At 44.8% G+C, this 19017-nt stretch overlaps 11 protein-coding genes across 11 annotated transcripts; 4 read left to right on the top strand and 7 right to left on the bottom strand.

Annotated features, from left to right (window-relative positions):
* Positions 1 to 114: 114 nt before the first annotated feature.
* Positions 115 to 1240, bottom strand: C8R40DRAFT_1116939 (uncharacterized protein). Its single transcript, XM_046228638.1, has 2 exons — positions 1147 to 1240; positions 115 to 1081 (listed from the first exon to the last, which is right to left on the bottom strand). The coding sequence occupies exons 1-2, from the start codon at positions 1192 to 1194 to the stop codon at positions 419 to 421; spliced, it is 711 nt and encodes a 236-aa protein (XP_046083562.1). The 5' UTR covers positions 1195 to 1240; the 3' UTR covers positions 115 to 418.
* Positions 1223 to 2027, bottom strand: C8R40DRAFT_1239094 (uncharacterized protein; the record flags this gene model as incomplete). Its single annotated transcript, XM_046233478.1, has 4 exons — positions 1945 to 2027; positions 1673 to 1893; positions 1402 to 1615; positions 1223 to 1340 (listed from the first exon to the last, which is right to left on the bottom strand). Coding segments are annotated over exons 1-4 (600 nt in total), but the record flags the coding sequence as incomplete, so codon positions are not given.
* Positions 2028 to 4153: 2126 nt separating this feature from the next.
* Positions 4154 to 4894, bottom strand: C8R40DRAFT_1116938 (uncharacterized protein). Its single transcript, XM_046228637.1, has 3 exons — positions 4769 to 4894; positions 4402 to 4701; positions 4154 to 4347 (listed from the first exon to the last, which is right to left on the bottom strand). Exons 1-2 carry the CDS (start codon positions 4856 to 4858, stop codon positions 4471 to 4473), a joined length of 321 nt encoding a protein of 106 aa, XP_046083560.1. The 5' UTR covers positions 4859 to 4894; the 3' UTR covers positions 4154 to 4347; positions 4402 to 4470.
* A 2558-nt stretch (positions 4895 to 7452) lies between these two features.
* Positions 7453 to 8766, top strand: C8R40DRAFT_483940 (uncharacterized protein). Its single transcript, XM_046235212.1, has 8 exons — positions 7453 to 7620; positions 7787 to 8099; positions 8149 to 8278; positions 8337 to 8353; positions 8407 to 8422; positions 8474 to 8563; positions 8621 to 8682; positions 8741 to 8766. The coding sequence occupies exons 1-7, from the start codon at positions 7562 to 7564 to the stop codon at positions 8626 to 8628; spliced, it is 633 nt and encodes a 210-aa protein (XP_046083559.1). The 5' UTR covers positions 7453 to 7561; the 3' UTR covers positions 8629 to 8682; positions 8741 to 8766.
* A 491-nt stretch (positions 8767 to 9257) lies between these two features.
* On the top strand, positions 9258 to 10202 carry C8R40DRAFT_484668 (uncharacterized protein). The gene is made up of 2 exons (XM_046235216.1): positions 9258 to 9917; positions 9969 to 10202. The coding sequence occupies exons 1-2, from the start codon at positions 9389 to 9391 to the stop codon at positions 10064 to 10066; spliced, it is 627 nt and encodes a 208-aa protein (XP_046083558.1). The 5' UTR covers positions 9258 to 9388; the 3' UTR covers positions 10067 to 10202.
* Positions 10203 to 10674: 472 nt separating this feature from the next.
* Positions 10675 to 11343, top strand: C8R40DRAFT_1052552 (uncharacterized protein; the record flags this gene model as incomplete). The annotated part of the gene is made up of 4 exons (XM_046224765.1): positions 10675 to 10800; positions 10857 to 10976; positions 11031 to 11120; positions 11179 to 11343. 4 exons carry the CDS (start codon positions 10675 to 10677, stop codon positions 11341 to 11343), a joined length of 501 nt encoding a protein of 166 aa, XP_046083557.1.
* Positions 11344 to 11616: 273 nt separating this feature from the next.
* On the bottom strand, positions 11617 to 12795 carry C8R40DRAFT_1052475 (uncharacterized protein; the record flags this gene model as incomplete). Its single annotated transcript, XM_046224760.1, has 6 exons — positions 11617 to 11836; positions 11890 to 11902; positions 12016 to 12065; positions 12125 to 12365; positions 12430 to 12481; positions 12619 to 12795. 6 exons carry the CDS (start codon positions 12793 to 12795, stop codon positions 11617 to 11619), a joined length of 753 nt encoding a protein of 250 aa, XP_046083556.1.
* A 1151-nt stretch (positions 12796 to 13946) lies between these two features.
* Positions 13947 to 14563, bottom strand: C8R40DRAFT_1014491 (uncharacterized protein; the record flags this gene model as incomplete). The annotated part of the gene is made up of 2 exons (XM_046222911.1): positions 13947 to 14236; positions 14398 to 14563. Coding segments are annotated over 2 exons (456 nt in total), but the record flags the coding sequence as incomplete, so codon positions are not given.
* Positions 14564 to 14637: 74 nt separating this feature from the next.
* C8R40DRAFT_1239093 (60Kd inner membrane protein-domain-containing protein) lies at positions 14638 to 16509 on the top strand (the record flags this gene model as incomplete). The annotated part of the gene is made up of 6 exons (XM_046233477.1): positions 14638 to 14775; positions 14827 to 14912; positions 14965 to 15031; positions 15085 to 15990; positions 16069 to 16182; positions 16249 to 16509. The coding sequence occupies 6 exons, from the start codon at positions 14638 to 14640 to the stop codon at positions 16507 to 16509; spliced, it is 1572 nt and encodes a 523-aa protein (XP_046083554.1).
* Positions 16510 to 16937: 428 nt separating this feature from the next.
* Positions 16938 to 17836, bottom strand: C8R40DRAFT_1071688 (uncharacterized protein; the record flags this gene model as incomplete). Its single annotated transcript, XM_046226367.1, has 2 exons — positions 16938 to 17726; positions 17783 to 17836. The coding sequence occupies 2 exons, from the start codon at positions 17834 to 17836 to the stop codon at positions 16938 to 16940; spliced, it is 843 nt and encodes a 280-aa protein (XP_046083553.1).
* A 383-nt stretch (positions 17837 to 18219) lies between these two features.
* C8R40DRAFT_1071687 (uncharacterized protein) lies at positions 18220 to 18811 on the bottom strand (the record flags this gene model as incomplete). Its single annotated transcript, XM_046226366.1, has 4 exons — positions 18220 to 18313; positions 18388 to 18420; positions 18495 to 18740; positions 18798 to 18811. 4 exons carry the CDS (start codon positions 18809 to 18811, stop codon positions 18220 to 18222), a joined length of 387 nt encoding a protein of 128 aa, XP_046083552.1.
* Positions 18812 to 19017: the final 206 nt, after the last annotated feature.

Below are 19017 nucleotides of genomic sequence, written 5' to 3'. Positions count from 1 at the left end.
AGGATGACCTGGAAGTTGAGGTCATTGCAACGGACATCGTCAGTATAATTTTGACCCTATTCCTATGTATCTTATTGTGAGGTCCGTAAGCTTGATAATTGACCGAAGTCAAGTCGCCGTCCCAGATAACCTTGTTCTCTATTGTACTCGATCCTACATACATACGGGCTCCTACAATTGTCGTGAATCTTCTTGATACAACTGTTGGTATAAACAAAACGAAGTATGTAAATACTACAACTCTAACACCATGCAATGCAAAATAATCTAACCCTTCTGTTGAAGTAAATCAAGAAATAGTAATGAACAATAGGTACACAAGTATAAGAACAGCCATAGATGATAGTAGGATGCAGATCGATAACAAAAGCAAGCAAGCATACTAGGGGATATGGATAGAAATACAACTGAATTCTTGTCAGAATTTCCACCTCTCATCATCACCGATTACAGTGGTGGCATCATCATCTACATCCACAAGTGTGTGATCACTCGCCACGGAAACTGCTCGAACGAAAATGCTCGAGGCCCTTCTCCGGTTGTGCTTGTCAGAAGTATGACGACCAATCTCGGGTTGGCTGGAAATGAGAAGAGTAAAGTTGTTCGTACCATCACAATAAGGATGGTAATTTGACTTTGATGAATTGGTGGGTCTGTATTTCGTAGAGCCACTGATGGTGTTCGACTTGAGGAGAGAATTCGAAGAGTGGACACTTTTCTTTTTTTTCGCAGCGTGCTGTGGGTTTTTGTTGGCAAAAAGGGCGGGACCGTAAATGATGCGAAAAATCAAAGGTTCTGGAGTGGAAATATAATTCAGCAGAGTCGGTTTATACAAGCTCCTGTTGACATCCACGATCAGTGACGTATCCAGTTGAGGAAGTTCATCGAAGAGGTTGCCCAACTGCTGCCAAGACCTGGCTTCGAGGCGGTCTCTCTCTTTGTCACCTGGGAGGTATTGAACCAGAGATTCAACGCGCCGAGTAAGACGTAGTTTGCTTTTGTGAACTAGAAAATCGCCCATTCCGATTCCACTTTCGAACATGATATTTGCTCCATGAAGCTTGGCTAGAGTACCGTGCACCTAATCAACGATCGAGACTTTGATGAGAAAATAATTTTCAATCGATGTATGCCGCAGACACTCACCAACGACCGGTCTCGCATTTCAAGTAATCTGCCTTCAACCCTAGACATGACGAGACCTAATATTTCAGTGCCCCGTAGAACGATAGCAAGTGGTTCGTAGGTGATATCAATCTTCAGTTTCTCCATGAGATGTATTATTGTGATCATCTGCTGTACCCTCCACCGATTGGCAATGGAAAAAGGTGTGAAGAAATCTCGATGAAACTGAGATTTAAAAAAAACAGGAGGATTGGTGTTACGACGTAGTGTACTCACCAACCTGCCGACCATTCCATATGCAATGTACCCTATCATGCAACCACTGACAAACATATAAGTCTGATTCTTGTATTCGGGGAAGCCATCCTAGCGGAGCTGCAAGTGGCGGTATATTTTCCGCAGGTTGCGTTACAAGACGAGTTTGCTGGGCATCGGATACTAAAACCGCAAATTGCGACTTCTCAAATTCGATCGTGTCAATAACAGACGCCTAACACATCAGTGAGAATTTAGGCATTGAAAAAGCAGACCATTATTGAGGACATACAACAATCGACAGTCGTTGCGAAAGGCGAGCTTCATGAGCTCGATGATCCGCTAGCGCATCGTCGTATGACATTGTACGCCATGCATCCGAGGCTGGGATGTCCTCACTTTGTACGAGAAGCAAGCGACCATTTTTGACAAGTACAATAACAGTATAACTTGGGCATTTTGTGTCGGGCAATCGAGCTCCTGGAGGACCTCGGTCAATTACACCAGTGATGTCTAATCCTCAAAAGTGAACAGCTGAACCACGGATAGGCGCCGATTACTTACTCACTGCCGCGACTACGTTTTGAGGAATAGAACAGTGCCTTGGATCCATTTTCGATAACACCAGTGGGTCCCAAAAGATCAAGGCTGTACACGTTTTTTGACCCACAACCATGACCGAGGTCCGGAAGTGGCGGCCGGAGCACTTCCAATCTGAGTTGATTGCTCCCACCATTTACTTTTTTTTCTTCCGAGCTTCAACATTTAACGTTCAAACTTCAGGTTTTGATTCTTTGGTTGAACGTAACTCGATATCCTGTCCTCTCCAACAATCTTTCACCAAAATGCCTGAACTCGATTGGGCTCTTCATTTGTTTCGCTGCCTTTTGTAGTCCGTTTCTGATTGAGGACTCAAGAGCGACGCCTCTTCAATCTCATGCAGGTGATCCCCTGGTTGACTCACAAAGCGAACACAGTATACATGCCAACTGGGTGCACTGTCAACATTTTGCCTTATCCGCGACTCGACATCAATTATCTCCAAGGTCGCAAACTTTAGTATTTTGATAGAGCTGTACGAGGAGATTATCTGCGCGCTTTTTTACGCCCACTCGTAGATTTCGGTCTTGTCTCAAAATGGACCTCGCCACATATGACACGGCTACGTTAGGAACTCAGCGGTGACTCAAAGGCTCCTAGGACTAATCATTATTTTTCTTTCTGTGTGCGCTCTTGGGTCCCTGCTCGTCTCGGTGTTGCCACCCACATACTCTGAACAAAATGCACTGGATCGTTTCTTCGTTTAAAAATCTCCATATCCTCTCCATGTCTTTCCACCAAGCTAAGGTCACATCCCTATCCCTGAAGCGCAAATGTGCAATCTGATCGTTACCTTTTGTCGAAAGTGCAATACCACAACGTCAACAATTGCATATTGCGTTCGCGGTAATTGTCCATCAAAGCCGGAAGTCATCCGCGAGATGCAAGGGTGCTCTAAATGTGGTGGTGGCTAAGAAGCTTGTGAGACTGATACTTCACTCTGATTTAGCAGCTAATGTAGCACTCTTCCAAGTTCCCCCCAAAGCCCGCCACAACAGTTATTTAACCCACTCATCCCTTATCTCCATAATAATCTCTGGTCACGGATCACTCGTTGAATCATTCATTTCAACCCCAGTTTGTAGTATCTGCATCACCATCACCTTCAGGACATCGTTTTGTGCAATTGCATTCTGTATTTTTAACATCATCCGATTATCTTTCTCTTATGGACCCGCTCCCGAATCTAGCTGTGATACTTAATTTTACCACTCCTTTTATCATAGATCTAGAATTAGTCCCTTATATTCTATAATATAGCTCTTACCTATAGCCTTATAATACTTACTCCAAGACATAATATAATACTTACTCCAAGACATAATATAATATTTTGAGACATAATAATGTTCAGATGCTATAGTGAAATTTCGGTCAAAGGATGATCAGAGGTTGTACTTATGCAACATCTGCAAAACCTGGATGTTCACAAGAGCAAGGGTACTAGCTGGAGAGCACTGTCAGCTGCTCTCGAGCTCTTAGCCGAAAATACAGGTTTTACAGATGAAGCAGGTTCTTCTGAAGAACAAAGAGTTTATCATTGAATGGCCATATTTCTGAACATCCCAAAAACCTGTATGTTCACCAGAGCAAGGGTACTACTGGCTGGAGGATGCTCTATAGCACTCTCAGCTGCTCTCGGATGAATAGCCCAAAATACATTTTGCAGATGAAGTTCAAGTGTCAAAGCTGGCTATATCAACCACGTGCGCTTGTATGCAGTCGCAGCTTGGTACTCATTAGAATAGTTGAACTTTCACACGAAGTCATGATATATTCAAAGTTACTTTGACTGGTGAACATGTTCGACAGGCCCTACCTTATCGACTTCAAGTTCTCACCATTTTTCGAGGCGTAAATTTTACTTGCTTACCTTGGATGTTTTGATTCATGATTAGACTGTAACAATTCTCGACGCTGCTGTGCAGCCTTTTTCTCCTTTGATTCATTCCTGAGATGGAATTAAGTATATTTGCGTTTATCATGTCCTACTACATTTGTCACCAATGATGAGAGCTTCAGAATGTCCCACGCGCCTTTTACTAGAAACAACCTTGCTTCTTAACCCGGGCCGCCTAATTCGCCGACGATGCATAAATTTGTATCATTATGTACATGGAGCAGAAGGATTGTTCTCACTTGCCTGCACTGTGGAGGCTCTTACTTAACTGAACTTGGACTCGGGTGGTGTCAATACTTTCAACTTGTGTCCCAGTGAGATCCCCTACAAGATGCAAACAGATTCATATTGTCCAAGCCCTTCCAAACTAAGGATAATGTTTCCAAGAGAGTGAATGATGCCTCCAACTTGAGGACCGTTAGAATGTAAATGGATTTGTGAATACTTGGTTCAAAAAAACCTGGAAGCTGATCAGAATATTTGCAACTTCGTGTATCTCTCCCAGAAAATGCATCACACACTTGCACTATCAAGGCGTAGGTATGTGAGGCTCCGTATCAACCGCAAGACCATCTCCATTTTCGATGTCTTCAGGTGTGAGTTTGCTGCAATTGCATCGGAGGAAGACTGTATGTAGATAACTTAAGGAGCATGTGCCTTGGCTTTCCCCAGACAAACACAGCGAATGAATTACGATCCAAGACAATGGCCTGCTTACTAGCCTCTTCATCACTTTCAATCGTAGCAAGGCCCGGGTGACTTTGTCCCACTTTTTTTTCGGAGATTCCACCTACCATACATGTACCGTGATTTATTACCTCCTAGACGGGAAAAGCTTGGTCTATGTGCTAGTAGAGTCTCAACATGAGCAGGGTATAGTGTACGTACCATGTATACCCTTGACATATAATTCTTGTATACTAAGTCTGCGGGAAGCAGACTGCGTGATTTTTTTTGGTGGCACCTTGCATGAAACATTTCCGAATGAGTTGACTATTGGAGTATACTCGGCCCTCTTGAACTGCAATAAATTGAGTGCTTAAAGTTATAGTGCCTGGCAAATGCGTTACTATTGAAAGTTCATTACGAATTTGTCAATACATAGAAATCATTGACAAAGATTGGCATTAAGAAAATTTCGTGTGTTTTAACATTTGTTCGGGGGGAAGGGTAAGTTGATTGTGAATTTCCTCCAAACGAGCGTCAGGTCGTGCCTCCAGCGACATTATCTTCCATTCCAACGAAACAAATGGTTGCTTGTCTTTTGATCTTGAAGTCTAGATGAAAGGGGGATTTTTGCTTCGCAGCCCAAAATAATCCCATACTTCGGAGTTTGCTAGACCAGCAATGAGATGCTCTAAAGTATTGCAGAGGACCCTTTCCTGCCAGAATATGCATCAGATAGAAGGAGGAAGATAAGTAAGGCATCTTCGAGTTAGGTCAGTGGAAAAAGTAAAAGCTTGGGCTGATATAATGACAGGAAGGGACAGGAATCAGGATGGAGACTGGAATGTATGTAGAGACAATGATAAGACACTAACCATATTAAGCATCAAACACTAGAGTGTACTACTAAAAACATACCAATCAAGAAACACAAATGTAAGCCCGAAAGGGAATGATGGGAGGGAGGCAAACAAAAAGATTAGGATTGAGACCAGTAGAGATATACCCAACCTACTACCAATTGGAAACAACACCAAACAAATTAGATGCCCTCTCCATTGGAGGAATTGAAAGAAAAAATCAGGAGATAGCAGAAAAGAGGCAAACAAGAGTACAAACTATGAGAAAATTAGAAATAGTGGGGGGATATGTAAAGGCACAAACCAACGGAAGACACCAAAAAGAGAGCAAGGAAGCAAAAAATGGTGCTAGTGTCCGCGCGCGCGCTTGGAATTACGGGTAGTAAAGGACCTTAGCAAAGCAAGGTGAAGTAGGCTGGCATGTTAACTTCCTACAACTGCAAACAAATGTGAACTGATCTCAAAGCCATCGAAGGCTATCTTCTATATGACCATACCGTTCCGAGGTGAGTGTATGATCCTTACAAGCGAGAACTTGGAACCTTTAAAATTTTTAGGTTTTCACTGAAGTCAAAGTCACCCAAGCGGGAGAAGTCGAATCTACTTCATCCGAACATCAGTAAGATTAGTTTTATGAGATGGTAGGCCACCACCTTGACCGCAAGTTCTCGTCCCTCGACACCAGTTTTATGTTATATAGAGTGTGTATATTGCGAGCTCCAATCCCGTTACTGTCAGCCAGCCACCGGCAAGCACTAAACAGAACATAGAACCTTACCCGTGCATCTATAGCAAACCCCCAAACAAAGATTGTAAATGAAAATCAAACCCTGAATATTCTAGCTACGCCTAGAGGATTAATAAGACATGTGCATGAGAGCTATAATGAAGCGAAGAAGCGCACTGCTCAAGGGACCCAAGCTGAAAGCCCAGTCTATCCAAATTTCGGGCTGGATCAAGGCTACAACATGTGAAGGAGTAAACGTGTACACTGTACATACCAGTTACAAATTTAATATGATGTTTCTCGATGTTCTTCCGGGAACATGAATCAAGATAAGGAGGATCAGCGTAATGCACGATTTAGGAACTGAGTACCAAAGTAGAAATATCAGAAGACAGAGGTGTATTCCATGGCAAACATCCGAGATGCCTTACTTGCCGATGTCAGCTGATCCTTGTAGCATAAATGAAATCAGTTACATGACATCATCATTAAAAACACTGTAACGAAATTGCCAGACTGAAGTGCATATACTGAAGGTACGCTGTGAGCGATTGCAGGGATTCAGGTTCTTACCAATGATTAATGAAAAGCCATATGTCATATCTGGCATCAGTGGAACGCCCCGCGGGTACCAAAGATGAAAAAACACAAAGCCATATACTCTTTCCATGCGATTCCGCTCTTCCGAATTCTTGCTGATGTACCTCGTATTTCTTTCCTCACTAAAAGCACTTTCCAACTAAAATGTCCTCAGCGATACACATACCCCAGTCAGTCCTGAGATGTCTCCTTGGTCGACAAGTGCAGTTTGAATCCAGGCTTTTTGGTGAATAACAAGTCCTGATATGTTTGATTGATTTCATGTACTGTATGTATGTAGACAGAGATGTTCGGAAACTCACTGATGAAGTGGGCATCTTCTGTGACATATGCAACATTCACCACGAACCACGCCAGGTTATGTTGCTTATTACAAGTGACTAAAAAAAAGCAAGGAAGTCGACGCAGTTCTATCGAGGGTATGAAGGAGCTATAGCGGATTACCATGGAAAGAGCATTCCTGAAAAGAAAATAGACCTTGTATCCTCATAGGAATGGAGACTCTTTACAGAGCCTGAGTGCTATGCTGAGCTCTGCTGAGTGAAGTTGACATGCTTTATTGAAGACCGGTTCGGTCTCGAATTTGTCCTTGACTTCGAAGTAAAGATTAAAGGCAGGTAAAGGCTCAGGTTGCACTGAACGACTAGTAGCTATAGCTGATTGAATTTATAGTTCAAGTCTGTTGTCGCGCTTCCTCGTGTGCCAGTGGCAGTGTAATACTAGTTTCAGAAGTCACGTGGCCGACTTCATCGATTAGGATTAGAAAATTTCTTTCAGATTCTTGCCGCCGTATAGAACGTTCTACTTCTCCCTCAATTACACTCTCAGATGTCTGTTGATCTCTCAAAACTCGACCAGCACCTTGCAACTAGGACCTACGTCGAAGGGTCAGTATCCGCTCTTCTCTTATCTCATGATGCCAATCTTGCTATGGTCCGTGTTTCCAAGAAGCGACTAGACATCGCTGCCTAAGCATGCCGAGTTTCATAGTTTTCTGAACTTCTGGCCACCCATCGTCCATATCCTTGGCTCATTGCTTCTTTCATGCTCTAGATATACTCCTTCACAGGCCGATGTTCACGTTTTCAAGGCGTTACCCTCTGCTCCTGATCCTTCCCTCGTCAACGTAACCAGATGGTACAAGCACATTGCGTCTTATGCTCCTGAGCATGCTTCTCTCTCTGGTTCTAGCAAGGCAGGAGAAGCTTTTATCAGTTCTGCTGCACCTGCTCCAGCCGAGGAAGATGATGAGATTGATCTCTTTGGTGAAGACGAAGAAGAAGATGAAGAAGCCGAACGCGTTAAGGCTGAACGGGTGGCCGCGTACAACGCTAAGAAAGCTAACAAGCCCAAAACCATCGCGAAGGTAAACACCTTTTCTACGTCATTGCAATATGTACTTAACTTTGATTCAGTCTGTTGTTACTCTTGAAGTCAAGCCTTGGGATGACGAAACGGATATGGAAGCTTTAGAAAAATCTGTGCGTAGCATTGAGAAGGATGGACTGGTTTGGGGCTCCAGTACACTTGTTGCTATTGGTTATGGTACGTTTTTAATGGTGTTACATGCTTTCTGGCGACTGACCAGGCTATAAACCATCAGGTATCAAGAAACTGCAGGTTTGTACTTACCTTATACCATTTGAACAAACGCTGAAAGGAAGATTCTGTAGATCACGCTCGTCATTGGTGAGTTGTTATCAACTCTAGTCTGATATTCCTCCCTTATACTTGTCGCAGAGGACGAGAAAATTTCCACCGATGAACTTCAAGAGGAGATTGCAGAATTCGAAGATTACGTCCAGAGCACTGATATCGCAGCCATGCAAAGTTCGTCATTTCACTGTTGCTTCGAGATTTCCATTGTGTCTGACTGGAAACCACCAGAGCTCTAATCTAATTGGAAATGTGTATATCACTTATTGACTACCGGAATATGGTTGTACATTGTGGATATGTTTGCATTCAATGGTGATAATTGTTTGTGCTCTCAAGCTGTCCTCGAAGGTCAAATGCCTGTTAGGTATCGTGGAGCTCGGAAATGAATTTCAACGATAGCTCGCGATTTAATACCTTCCATTGCTTGCTCACATCAAGGTAAGTATGTATGTACGAAGGAACCGTAAGCCACGTTGACCCATTCGATTTGGCATCTTCTGTCCGCGATGACGGTACACAGGTGCAGGGCTTCAATTCATTCTTTAGCTATCAACACGTCAAGTGGCAATACATGATTCTGCGAAATGAGATTCTGAGATTCAACTACACTTTTCCGCGAGAGGCGGTCCCCCCTGGGCTTCATCCTGAACAGTGGCGTACGTATCTTTGCTGAATCGTCGAACTTTAAAGTACCCACAGGTTCACGTGTCCGTCTGTTTATTGGCATCTTCATACTCCCTTATTCGGGGATAAGGAAACCAGCAACGGGAACACTGGACGGGGAACTCGAAAGACTGGTAGAGGGTTTTTCCGAACTGGGAATTGCTTGAGACACCCGCTTGCCCCTCGACGGCGACTGTATATCCTTTCGAATCTCTCAATCCAGCGATCGCAGCAGCATGAAAAGACAGATGAATCTCAAAAAGCAGATCCCGTGCCCAGCGTTCAAATGGTCTTTAAAAGCATCCCTCGTTGGTAAGTAGCAGTACAACTAAGATGCTTCCGTATCTCGAGCTCATTCCTCGCGATATCTTGGAGTACATTGCATTCCTTGTCGTCTTAACGCCGGATCCCGTCTTCAGGCCCCCTCAGGAACTCCTGAACTTGTTGCTAACGAGTTCTACTCTCTACACTTCTCTATGCACCTCTTCCGCTCCGCACCTCTATGCACGCATTTTCCGTAGCACGTTCGACTTGGATATAAATGGACCATCAAATGATGCTAGTAAATTCACCGACTCCCAGCTGACTTTTGACTTGGTCTCCCGTTATCGCTTGTTAAGGCGAGTTCGGCGTATGGAATTCTCGAACAAAATGATGCCTGAGGATCTACGTGTGGCCATGCAAACTGTCATTGAGAGTAAAAGGGTCAACGAAGCACACCTGAAGTCGGCGGGGTTCTCAGAATTCACCTTTTCCTACGCAGAACAGTGTTTGACCAAGCATCAAATTGCTCAAACCCACGCAGCCTTTGATTATGAAACGAACTTGATTCTTTGGTTGCTTGCTCTTACTTGGTCTCGGGGTATGTTGTACATGGTGTTGGTAGTCCCTAAACTGACCCTGAACCGAGCAGACGACGTCACAAAAATAGCTCAAGAAACTCGAGAAAATTTTCTTATCTTATTACGACCTTTAGTGCTCGGGGTAAGCCAGATTGACTGTTGGTCTTAGCCATTGTGTCCTAGTTCAATCTGACTTCTAGGATGCGCGAGATTATACCATCGTACAGCCGATTCACGAAGAGAGCAGCAGAAGCGAGCTCTGTGTACGTGATGGACATTCACCGAAAGCCAATTGCCAGCGTGACACGACAATCCCGAGTGCCTCTTCTGCAGCAATCATCCTGTATTTTGTCCTACAAGAAGCGGGATGTACCAAGGTCTCGCCAAGGTTACTTTTCGGTCGTGTTGTTGACTTTGGTGATGGGCGTGAGGTACCGACAATGGAAGACTACTATAGCATGACAAATTATCGGACACCTCTTCCCGGCGACGAGCACCCTGATACCGGGACTGTATGCAATCCAAGAATCTCGAATCCAACTCGGATTACGCACGACCCTCAGTTCTTCAATCTCAGGCAATCCGGTTCTAACGCGTATTGCAGCCTCCCCGACGTTATCACAGGTCTTTGGGAAGGGGTTTACATGGTCTGTTTCGAAATTCAGCTCCGATTGCAGCATGGCAGATTGCTCAACTGTAACTCAGGTCTCTTGTGTTCATATGAACAAAGAAGCGTCGTCTTCACCCAGCACACCGGATTTCATTTGCAAGAAATTCATGCAATGTTCACTTGTGTTGTTCTTTCATTTCGGGACACCCGACAACGAGCACCTTATCCCAGGGTCTATTGGAGGAGAAGTAGACCAATGGACCGCGAATCCAAGGGACTTTTCGACAGAGATGGTGAGTGATTCACTTCCAGCTTGAATTGTGAATAAGCTTCGAAATTTCGACTCCAGGACTGCCTTACGGTATGTGGATGGGAAACTCCTTACGAGAAATTTGTATCTCCTGCCAGTGGCGAATGTCAAGTGTCTCGAAATTACTCACAAGCCTTGGATTGTCTGGTCATTGGGCGGGTAAGTCCTTGAAACCATCAACGATGCTCCACAAGATAATAAAAGGGAGCCCAGACCACGCAGGATCACGACTCAGCCTGGGGAGGCTTCAACTTTGCGGGGAAGTTGAAGCGAGATGGGACTATCGTAATGAAACGAGAATCGGTAAGGTCTCTTCTTCTTCACTGCCTTAAGAATTCCATCTATATCTATGAACATGTAGAAGGATTCCACCGATGCTGGGCTCGGTACGTGGATTTTCGAAGGGAATGTACGATATGGATCCGTATTTGCTGGAACGTGGAGGTCAAGTAATTCACCCGGTAGCGGCATTCACGGGATATTCAGTTTAGGAAAGAAGGTCTATCCCTCTCAGAGCGAGCACTAACCAGTGCTCAATTATGGGGATGATAATTTTACGATACACTCACAACGCGGACCTATTGGGACTACAGCCTCGTACCTGGACAATTCTCTACACGTCCGATACTTATTAATCCACATCGAGGTATAGACCTATAATACTTTTCCACACGTACTAGAAACACGATATAATTTTTAAGCCATCCTGGAAGGGATATCTACCCAGCCTTTGGGAGAGCGCTACATATACTTATTCACAAGTACAAGGGCTGTGTAGAATTTACATGTTATTCGACATTCAATCAAAGGGCTTCATCACACTATTTCCTCTAACATCCCTAGCGAAGTTACTTTCCACGCCTTCTCTCCAGTTGGGAACTTCAAACGTGGAAGTATGGCACCAGGGCTTGAGCCTGAGCTCCGATTCGACGACGCGAGCGAAGTGCTCCGACCAGCCTTTTCGTGGAAAGGCAGCAGCGGTCGTTTCGATCAAGCGGGAATGTATAAGATTGGCGCGTCTGTTATGTAGAGGAATGGGAAGCTGTTCGTAAATGATCCTGGATTCACTTACAATCCTACGTTGTCTGTATAGAAACGAAAAGGGGATAGTTCTTATAAGTCTTCGAAGCTTTATTTAATTCATAGCAGCATGGAATAGTCCTTGCCAGATATAATATAATCAAATATGTAGCCTCACCTAGAATCGTGGCAAGCTGTAAAATTTGTCCAATCATCGTGATATTCCCACTATTCAGATATTTAGTGTTGACACCTGAGCAGTTTTATTCACATTTAGTGGTACTCACCCTTTGACAAAAATATCCTGATGTCGCACGATCGCGTCGCATACGGAGTCCGCTTGATCCTCGACACCTCCCAATTGAAGTAGTAGATCACGGGCGACGATAGCGCCTTTAAATTCAAACGACAGCTTTGTGGTCGACAGATACCTTTCTGCAGTACCTATGTCATGCAAAAGACAGGCGAGATAGTACGTTTCGAGGTCGTATGACCAATGCGGGAAGTGGGTTTTTGTCAGAGCAACACCTATGTCAATCATTGAAGATGTGAGAAATCGGGTTTGATCAAACGGAAGAGGACAATATTCCACCGTAGATATAGACCCTATTGCTGTGGTTGAACGTTTGCTCGTCAAGCTCTTTCTATGCATACAAAAGAATCAAGATCAGAATGAGAAGACTCATAACAAACTAATAGAGCGTGGAAGAATCAGAGTACTTATCGGCAGTACATAAACCAAAAGTCTAGAGACACTGAGAATTTCGCTTATTCCACTTACTTTGACGAACGTTGTAACATCATTCACAAGCACTGACTCGGGAATGGGAAAATCTTCCGCCTGGAAATAATCTTGCTTAGGGCAGTCACCGCTCGCTGTTGGATGATTAGCGAAAAGGACTCCGGGATCTCTTGGTACGGGAGTGAAGCCATAGAAAGCGATATTAGGATCTGACATGATGGGTAAATCTTTCGAGTGGTGCGTTTAATCAAAGAGCAAAAGGAACTAGGGAGCTGGGTCAAGCCGCGCCTTAAGTACGAAACGTGCGAAAGCTTTAGCTATCGAGTATATTCAGTCCGATTCCGAAGTCATATGTTGTGGAGGATGAATATCAAGAAAAATTACAGTTCACAGGGCATAGAGTATACCAGGAGTATACACTCGTACAGGCCGAACCAAGGCCGAACCAAACTAAGAAAATTTGCGTCTTTGGCACACAGAAACCGGGCAGAAAACAATTCCAATAACCCCTCAGCGGGAATGATTTGCAGACTAAGTGAATTTATACAGAATGAGTTGGGACTTGTGAGCGAAACGCGGGTCTTAACGCAGGTGAGTAACATACCATTAACCAAGCAACTGGATCCTGACTGAATTAGAAATTTTTGGAAATTGATTCTTGAAACTTGCTTGAGTCATATCATGGATCTCATTTTCTTTTTGTCCGACGTGTGAGATCAAGAAGAGCTAGTTAATTTCAGGAAAGAAAAGATAACTTATGTAGAGAAGGTTGACCGGCACGGTTCCATTGAAACCAGCCAGCGAATCATGTCCTTCCTAAGCTTCCGGGGGATCCTGCAAACATATGCAGTATACTCTTGGAAAAAAACCTAAAGTGGAGCTGAGTTTGAGCCCTAATCTTGAAATGCTGCGATACGGCGGTGTCCAGCGATCCCCTGAAGATAGTCGTACTCATTAGAGCTATAATCCTAATGTGAGAGGCAATGCTTTGGGGGCTTGGGGTGAGATGGGCGCAATTTGCGAATCACGTCGGATAGGACACATTGAAACATAGAGTACTACATGCATACAGCCAGGATTTAATACATCAGAAAGACACGGAGGAGCAATGAAAAGACGGGAATCAGGCTCTACCGAATGCAAGAAGTGCCAATACTTGATCGTCATGCGGAAGAGACGAATCGGAATTGAAGAAGAGCGACAACGATGCAGAATTCGAGTAAAACGCGAAACATCCGAGCGTCATTTACACGAACTTAACGGCATATACATATACAGGACATTTTCATAATCAGGACAAGGAGGAAGCAATTTGAGAAAGAAAGGAACTCAAGAGGAGGTAAAATCTGCACTCTTGATCACAATTCAAGGATCAAGACGAGCAACCCGATTTCCACAGCCAACACGACACAAGCTACTGAGATAACAATCCACCCTGCAGTGACGAACGGCCTTCCAAAAATGCGCGTACCCTTTTGACCTACGGTTCGAATAATGTCTCCGGGAACATGCGAGTCGGGATAAATGTAGGAGATATGAGAGGGTTCAGGGCTTATTTTTGTCCCTTGTGTATCAGCAAAGTCATGCCGTGAATGACGATCGCGGAGGAATGAGAGTACAAAGAGAAGAGCCCCTAGAATTGTGAATAGCAGACCAACTATTGAGTAGTTAGACACCCGGTGCAGCAGAAACAACGGTGAAAAAAATGATAGATGAAACGGAGGCCTGAAGCAGTTTGTGTGAAAATTTGAGTTGAGAGTGATACTAGATTGGACACGGATCCGGGCGGAACAAGAAATCTGAGCGTCAGGGACTTACTTCGATAAAATCTGGAATCAAAGAGACGCAATATTGTTAAAGCATAGCCCAGGTTCCCAATAGCGGTACGAAAGTACGCTCCATAGAATGTACGCTGGCGAGCACGGATTTCGACTAGTTCGTTGAGGTCTGAAGCAAAGAAAGATTCAGCTCTGTGGCCTCTATAGAGGGAGCAATGTATGGGCCTATTCAGCGAATAATTTTGAATAGTTTCTGCAAGAAACCTCCTCACCGATACCTATGCCCAATCCTATCGTCATTGCTCATCGTGGTCCAGAACAACGCACGCGGCCCGTTACGTACCGTGGGCCAATTTTTTTCCCCAAGGACTTCGCGAAAACGCGTTTCGACTCCAGTTGTCTCCAGGCGTTCTTCAAGGTATCCTGCTACTGAAATTCTCAGCCTCTTGGCCTTCTCTTATTATTCTAGAGCTTCTGGACTCTCAAGATTGGAAGGCCTGAAATGTCTTCTTTGGTGGGCCTGAGGATACATTGCTCAAAACTTCCAACACGAAGGTATGTTCAATAACCGATAATTAAGTACTCTGCGTGTTCTGAGTTTTGCTAGATTCAATGCTCTAATCAACGTGTCATTCCACCAACCTAGCAGAACCAGGAGCTTCTCTCATCTGCTTGTGAGCTATAATGATGTATACACTATGGTGCAAACCATTAACAGATCTTCTAGTACCCCCATAACACACGCCCTCGGAATCTACCATATCTTAGTGCAGCTACAATCCCATCCAGGTCGTTCTCACTTTGGCCTTTTTCGAAATCTCTTCCTTCTACATCCTTACCAGGTTCTGGTGCGCCCCCACCGACATTAGCACAATCATCTCCAGAAGCAATCTTAGAGACAGAACCAGCAGAAGCTGCTGTCTCAGCAATATCTGGATCTTCCAATATACCAACACACAAAGAAGCCATATTGTCTGAGCCTGTATCGTCGGAACTTTCAAACTCTCTTCCTGAGGGTGTAGATCTCGCTCCTCCAGTGGAACTACTATCTCCAGATGTCGTTGACGCTACTATCAACGTCGCTAATGCCTCCAACTCCCTTGTTCCCCCTGCACTACAATTGGGTGACCTTGCCTCCCTCGACCTCATTTCGTACACTCCCGCTGGCCTCATTCGTTGGTCCTTCGAGCTAATAAATGTAGGCACTGGTTTATCGTGGTTCTGGACCATCATACTCGGAACACTCTTCTGGCGTCTGGCGCTCTTCCCAGTGGTTGTGAAAACCCTTCAATTTTCATCTCGAATGCACCTCATCCAACCTCAAACACAAGCTATCGTGCAACAAACTCTGCAAGCTCGACAAAAAGGGGACATGCTAGCGATGCAAAAGCTGCAGAAGGATCAGGTGGCGCTGTATAAGAGCGTTGGGTTGTCGCCGTTGCAAGGATTGGTGGGACCGGTCTTTCAGCTACCAGTTGCGCTGGGGATGTTTATAGGCTTGAAGAAGATGTGCGAGCTTCCTGTTCCACAGCTGACCGTCAGTGGCATGGATTGGCTTCCTGATTTAACTGCGGTGGATCCGACTGGTATCATGGCTCCTGCGTTTGCGGTAACGTTGTTCTGGCAGATGACAGTGAGCACCTTTTCATTTCTCGACTTTAGTGGGCTTGGCCTTGTATTTGTATCTTCAACTTACGGGTGCTACGTATAGGTCAGCGCTCGTGATATGAATGTTCAAGCTCAACCAGGAATGGCCCATGTTATGAACCTGATGCGATTTCCTGGGGCCCCGCTCTTTTCATTTTTCATGACCACTTTACCTTCGGTAAGCACTTTCAGCCATAAATTTCATTCCAGGAGTAAACCTAACTCATACTTTTCTTATGATCAGGGCCTCGTCTTATCAATAATAGTTGCAGCCATCGCTACCGGTGTACAATCCCTCGTTTTCCGTATTCCCGCTGTACGAAGTTTCTTGGGTATCCTTCCACCTCCACAGGTAGAGGGACGCCAAGGGCTCCCGTCCTTCAAGGAAACATTCGCGTACGTGATAAATTGGTGGAAGAACAAATGGACGGAGGCCAAGAATGATGCCCGAAACCGAGCGGAGCAACAAAGATTGAAGGGTGGCCCCCCGAGGAGGAGATTATGAAGATCAACTGGTGTAAGTTAAAACCCTACATAATAGACAGGAGAGCCGTCGAAAAGTGATACGTTCACCTTATGATCTCCCTAAGTCGGCGTCGTCAACGTGCCCCCGTGATGTCTGGCAGTAATTTTATGCTTTAGACCTGCGCTAAAGGTTATACATGAATAAATAAAAACAATCAACTTGCGCGTACGCTGAAAGTTAGGCTTTTTACGATGAGTCTGAACATAACCTAATTCGACCGAGTATGTAATCCAAAGATATAGCGAGGAAACAGCATCGTAAACTACCTGTACTGCTGAGCAGACTTCCTTGGGTATCTAGAACGAGAAGAAAAGATGCAGACACGATAGAAGAAAATTGTAAAGATATGCCACTCTGTGCTAGATTACCCCGGTGAAAATCAAGCGCTTTGATATAGACCCATGATCTCATAGCATGAAAGCCATAGTCATGCCAACGATAACAGCGGCAATGGTCCTGATATCAAGGGCAGAAGACCTGAGCGATCCGTTGTCACTCGAACCCGTGCTGATCCCACCAGCAGCCTGAACGACACCACTCAGGAAGTTAGAACCACAGACGCTAGTGATGGCATTGTACACGCTAGTTTGCTGGCTGAGCAGCGAGCTGGAAGCGATACCGGGAGCGTAGGGAGCGTTCGATTCAAAGTTGATGTACGAGGTCATGATGTTCCTTGTGCAAGTGGTGCACTGAGCGGACGTAAGAGTTGACTGAAGGAACATGAACGCAAGGTTGGTAGTAGAGAACGTGGTGCTATTGATCGTTCCAGAAGAAGTGGAAATGTATTGTTGTGCCTGCGAGGCCAACATAGCAGCCGAGGCTCCTGAGGCAGACGCAGCGGCCGAGGAGCTGGTGGAGGTGGCAGAAAGGGCACAGTAACTTCCACTATCGCTTTTGGAGCACAAAGCAGTCTTCATCGGCGAGATGATGTACAAGACATCATAGAGCCCAACCACATCCGAGTTGGAAGTGAGTTCGCTAGAGCATGCCGAGGCGAAGCTGGAGAGGGTGGACCGGAAAAGACTGTCATCGCAAATGCTAGTTGAGCAGAGGGTCGAAAGCGTGGAGGCAGAAGCAGAGGATGAACTGCTAGCCTCAATAACAGGAGAAAGGCATGATTGGATCGTTGAATTGTTGTTGACGGTCTCGAGGAACGTTGAACAATCTGAGCTGATACCAGAAGGAACTAATGAGTCCTTTGAAGGTCATAATTAGCAATGATATCAGCAATAAAATAAATAATAATGAATACCTGGGCGAAGACCGCGGCAGAGAGTAGGGAGACGATGGTGAGAGTGCTGAGCATTGTGTGTGTGTGTAGAGTTTTTAGGATATCAAGATGATAAAGGAATGGATGAGTCGTTATACGACGACGGTGATTAATAAAAGAGGTCAAGAAAACGTTGCTGGGCGCGCTGTGTGGTGGAAACGAGGTTTGTTTTTACGGCGTTGACTTGCCGCGACACAAAAAAAACAAACAATGACAAGCAGTGCTGAATTTGATGGCTTGGCATTTCGAAACTTGAACTTAAATTCCATAACAAAACTCGATCAGCAGTGACCTTTTCAGCACTTTTCAGAAGGCCAAAGCGTAAAACTCTGAATCACTCATGGACTATGTATATGAAGAAAGGGCGAACCCAGAGTACATGTACTCGGTTCGGAGATCATTGAATACATATGTGGAGACTACAGGGAATACTCAGGAATACTTCTCCAGACTTCTCCTTGAGCAGCTGTAATTATAAAGTCGGCGCTTGAAGCGTATACAAAATCAACTGAGCTATTAATTGAAAGCAAGTGTCAGTAAGTATGGAAAAAGAGGGCGAACAAAGGCAAGTAATGACAGGATTTTACCTTGAGTTGACAGCTCTGAGTTGATATGATTTCCTGCACATACATATATCAGTTCATTGTTCGCAGAAAGGCCAAAAGTAACAAAGGGAAAAACAACAAGGACTCACGTCGTCAACGTGTCCAGAAGGGTCACGGTGACGCTTCCAGCAGACGTTTCAATTTCGCCGAAATCCGCCTCGAGTCCGAAGGGTAAATTAGCAGCGTTGAGCAGGAAGAGTGTAAACTCTGTTGGATCACTCGCAGTGCTTTCCCAGGCGACTTCCATCGGGCCTCCGGCAACCAATATTCCACTCGGAGTGTCGAGGAGGAGTGCAGAGGCGATGGATGCCCCAAGGACGATGGTTGGGAAAATACTAAATGAAAGTCACAATGTAAGATTTGCGTTACTGAGGAGTTCCGAGTGAACCTACTTCTGAATAAACATGTTGCAGTATTCGGTGAAGACTTCGGAGAGCTCAGCTAGGTATAAAATATCGGATTGAGCCTCAAAAGCACCGTATTTATATGGTTGAAGTCCTCGAAGCTTGGCACTCTTGGGCCTCATGAGATGAATAAATACGGTGTCATATCACAACGAGGTCATGGTCAAATGAGCATGTAATATCAATCTTGTTCTGAGAAGCTCTCAGA

Source organism: Lentinula edodes (assembly GCF_021015755.1).
Source record: "Lentinula edodes strain Le(Bin) 0899 ss11 chromosome Unknown C8R40scaffold_31, whole genome shotgun sequence".
Taxonomy (NCBI): domain Eukaryota; kingdom Fungi; phylum Basidiomycota; class Agaricomycetes; order Agaricales; family Omphalotaceae; genus Lentinula; species Lentinula edodes.
The sequence above is the reverse complement of the archived record's forward strand: the minus strand, read 5'-3'. Positions and strand labels throughout refer to the sequence as shown.

Coding starts and splice junctions, on each gene's coding strand:
- C8R40DRAFT_1116939 (XM_046228638.1), bottom strand. CDS start 1,194: ATGTCTAGGGTTGAAGGCAGATTACTTGAAATGCGAGACCGGTCGTTG. Junction 1,082..1,146: donor AAATGCGAGACCGGTCGTTG/GTGAGTGTCTGC, acceptor ATCGTTGATTAG/GTGCACGGTACTCTAGCCAA.
- C8R40DRAFT_1116938 (XM_046228637.1), bottom strand. CDS start 4,858: ATGTTTCATGCAAGGTGCCACCAAAAAAAATCACGCAGTCTGCTTCCC. Junction 4,702..4,768: donor ATATGTCAAGGGTATACATG/GTACGTACACTA, acceptor TTTCCCGTCTAG/GAGGTAATAAATCACGGTAC.
- C8R40DRAFT_483940 (XM_046235212.1), top strand. CDS start 7,562: ATGTCTGTTGATCTCTCAAAACTCGACCAGCACCTTGCAACTAGGACC. Junction 7,621..7,786: donor ACTAGGACCTACGTCGAAGG/GTCAGTATCCGC, acceptor TTCATGCTCTAG/ATATACTCCTTCACAGGCCG. Junction 8,100..8,148: donor AGCCCAAAACCATCGCGAAG/GTAAACACCTTT, acceptor ACTTTGATTCAG/TCTGTTGTTACTCTTGAAGT.
- C8R40DRAFT_484668 (XM_046235216.1), top strand. CDS start 9,389: ATGCTTCCGTATCTCGAGCTCATTCCTCGCGATATCTTGGAGTACATT. Junction 9,918..9,968: donor TGCTCTTACTTGGTCTCGGG/GTATGTTGTACA, acceptor TGAACCGAGCAG/ACGACGTCACAAAAATAGCT.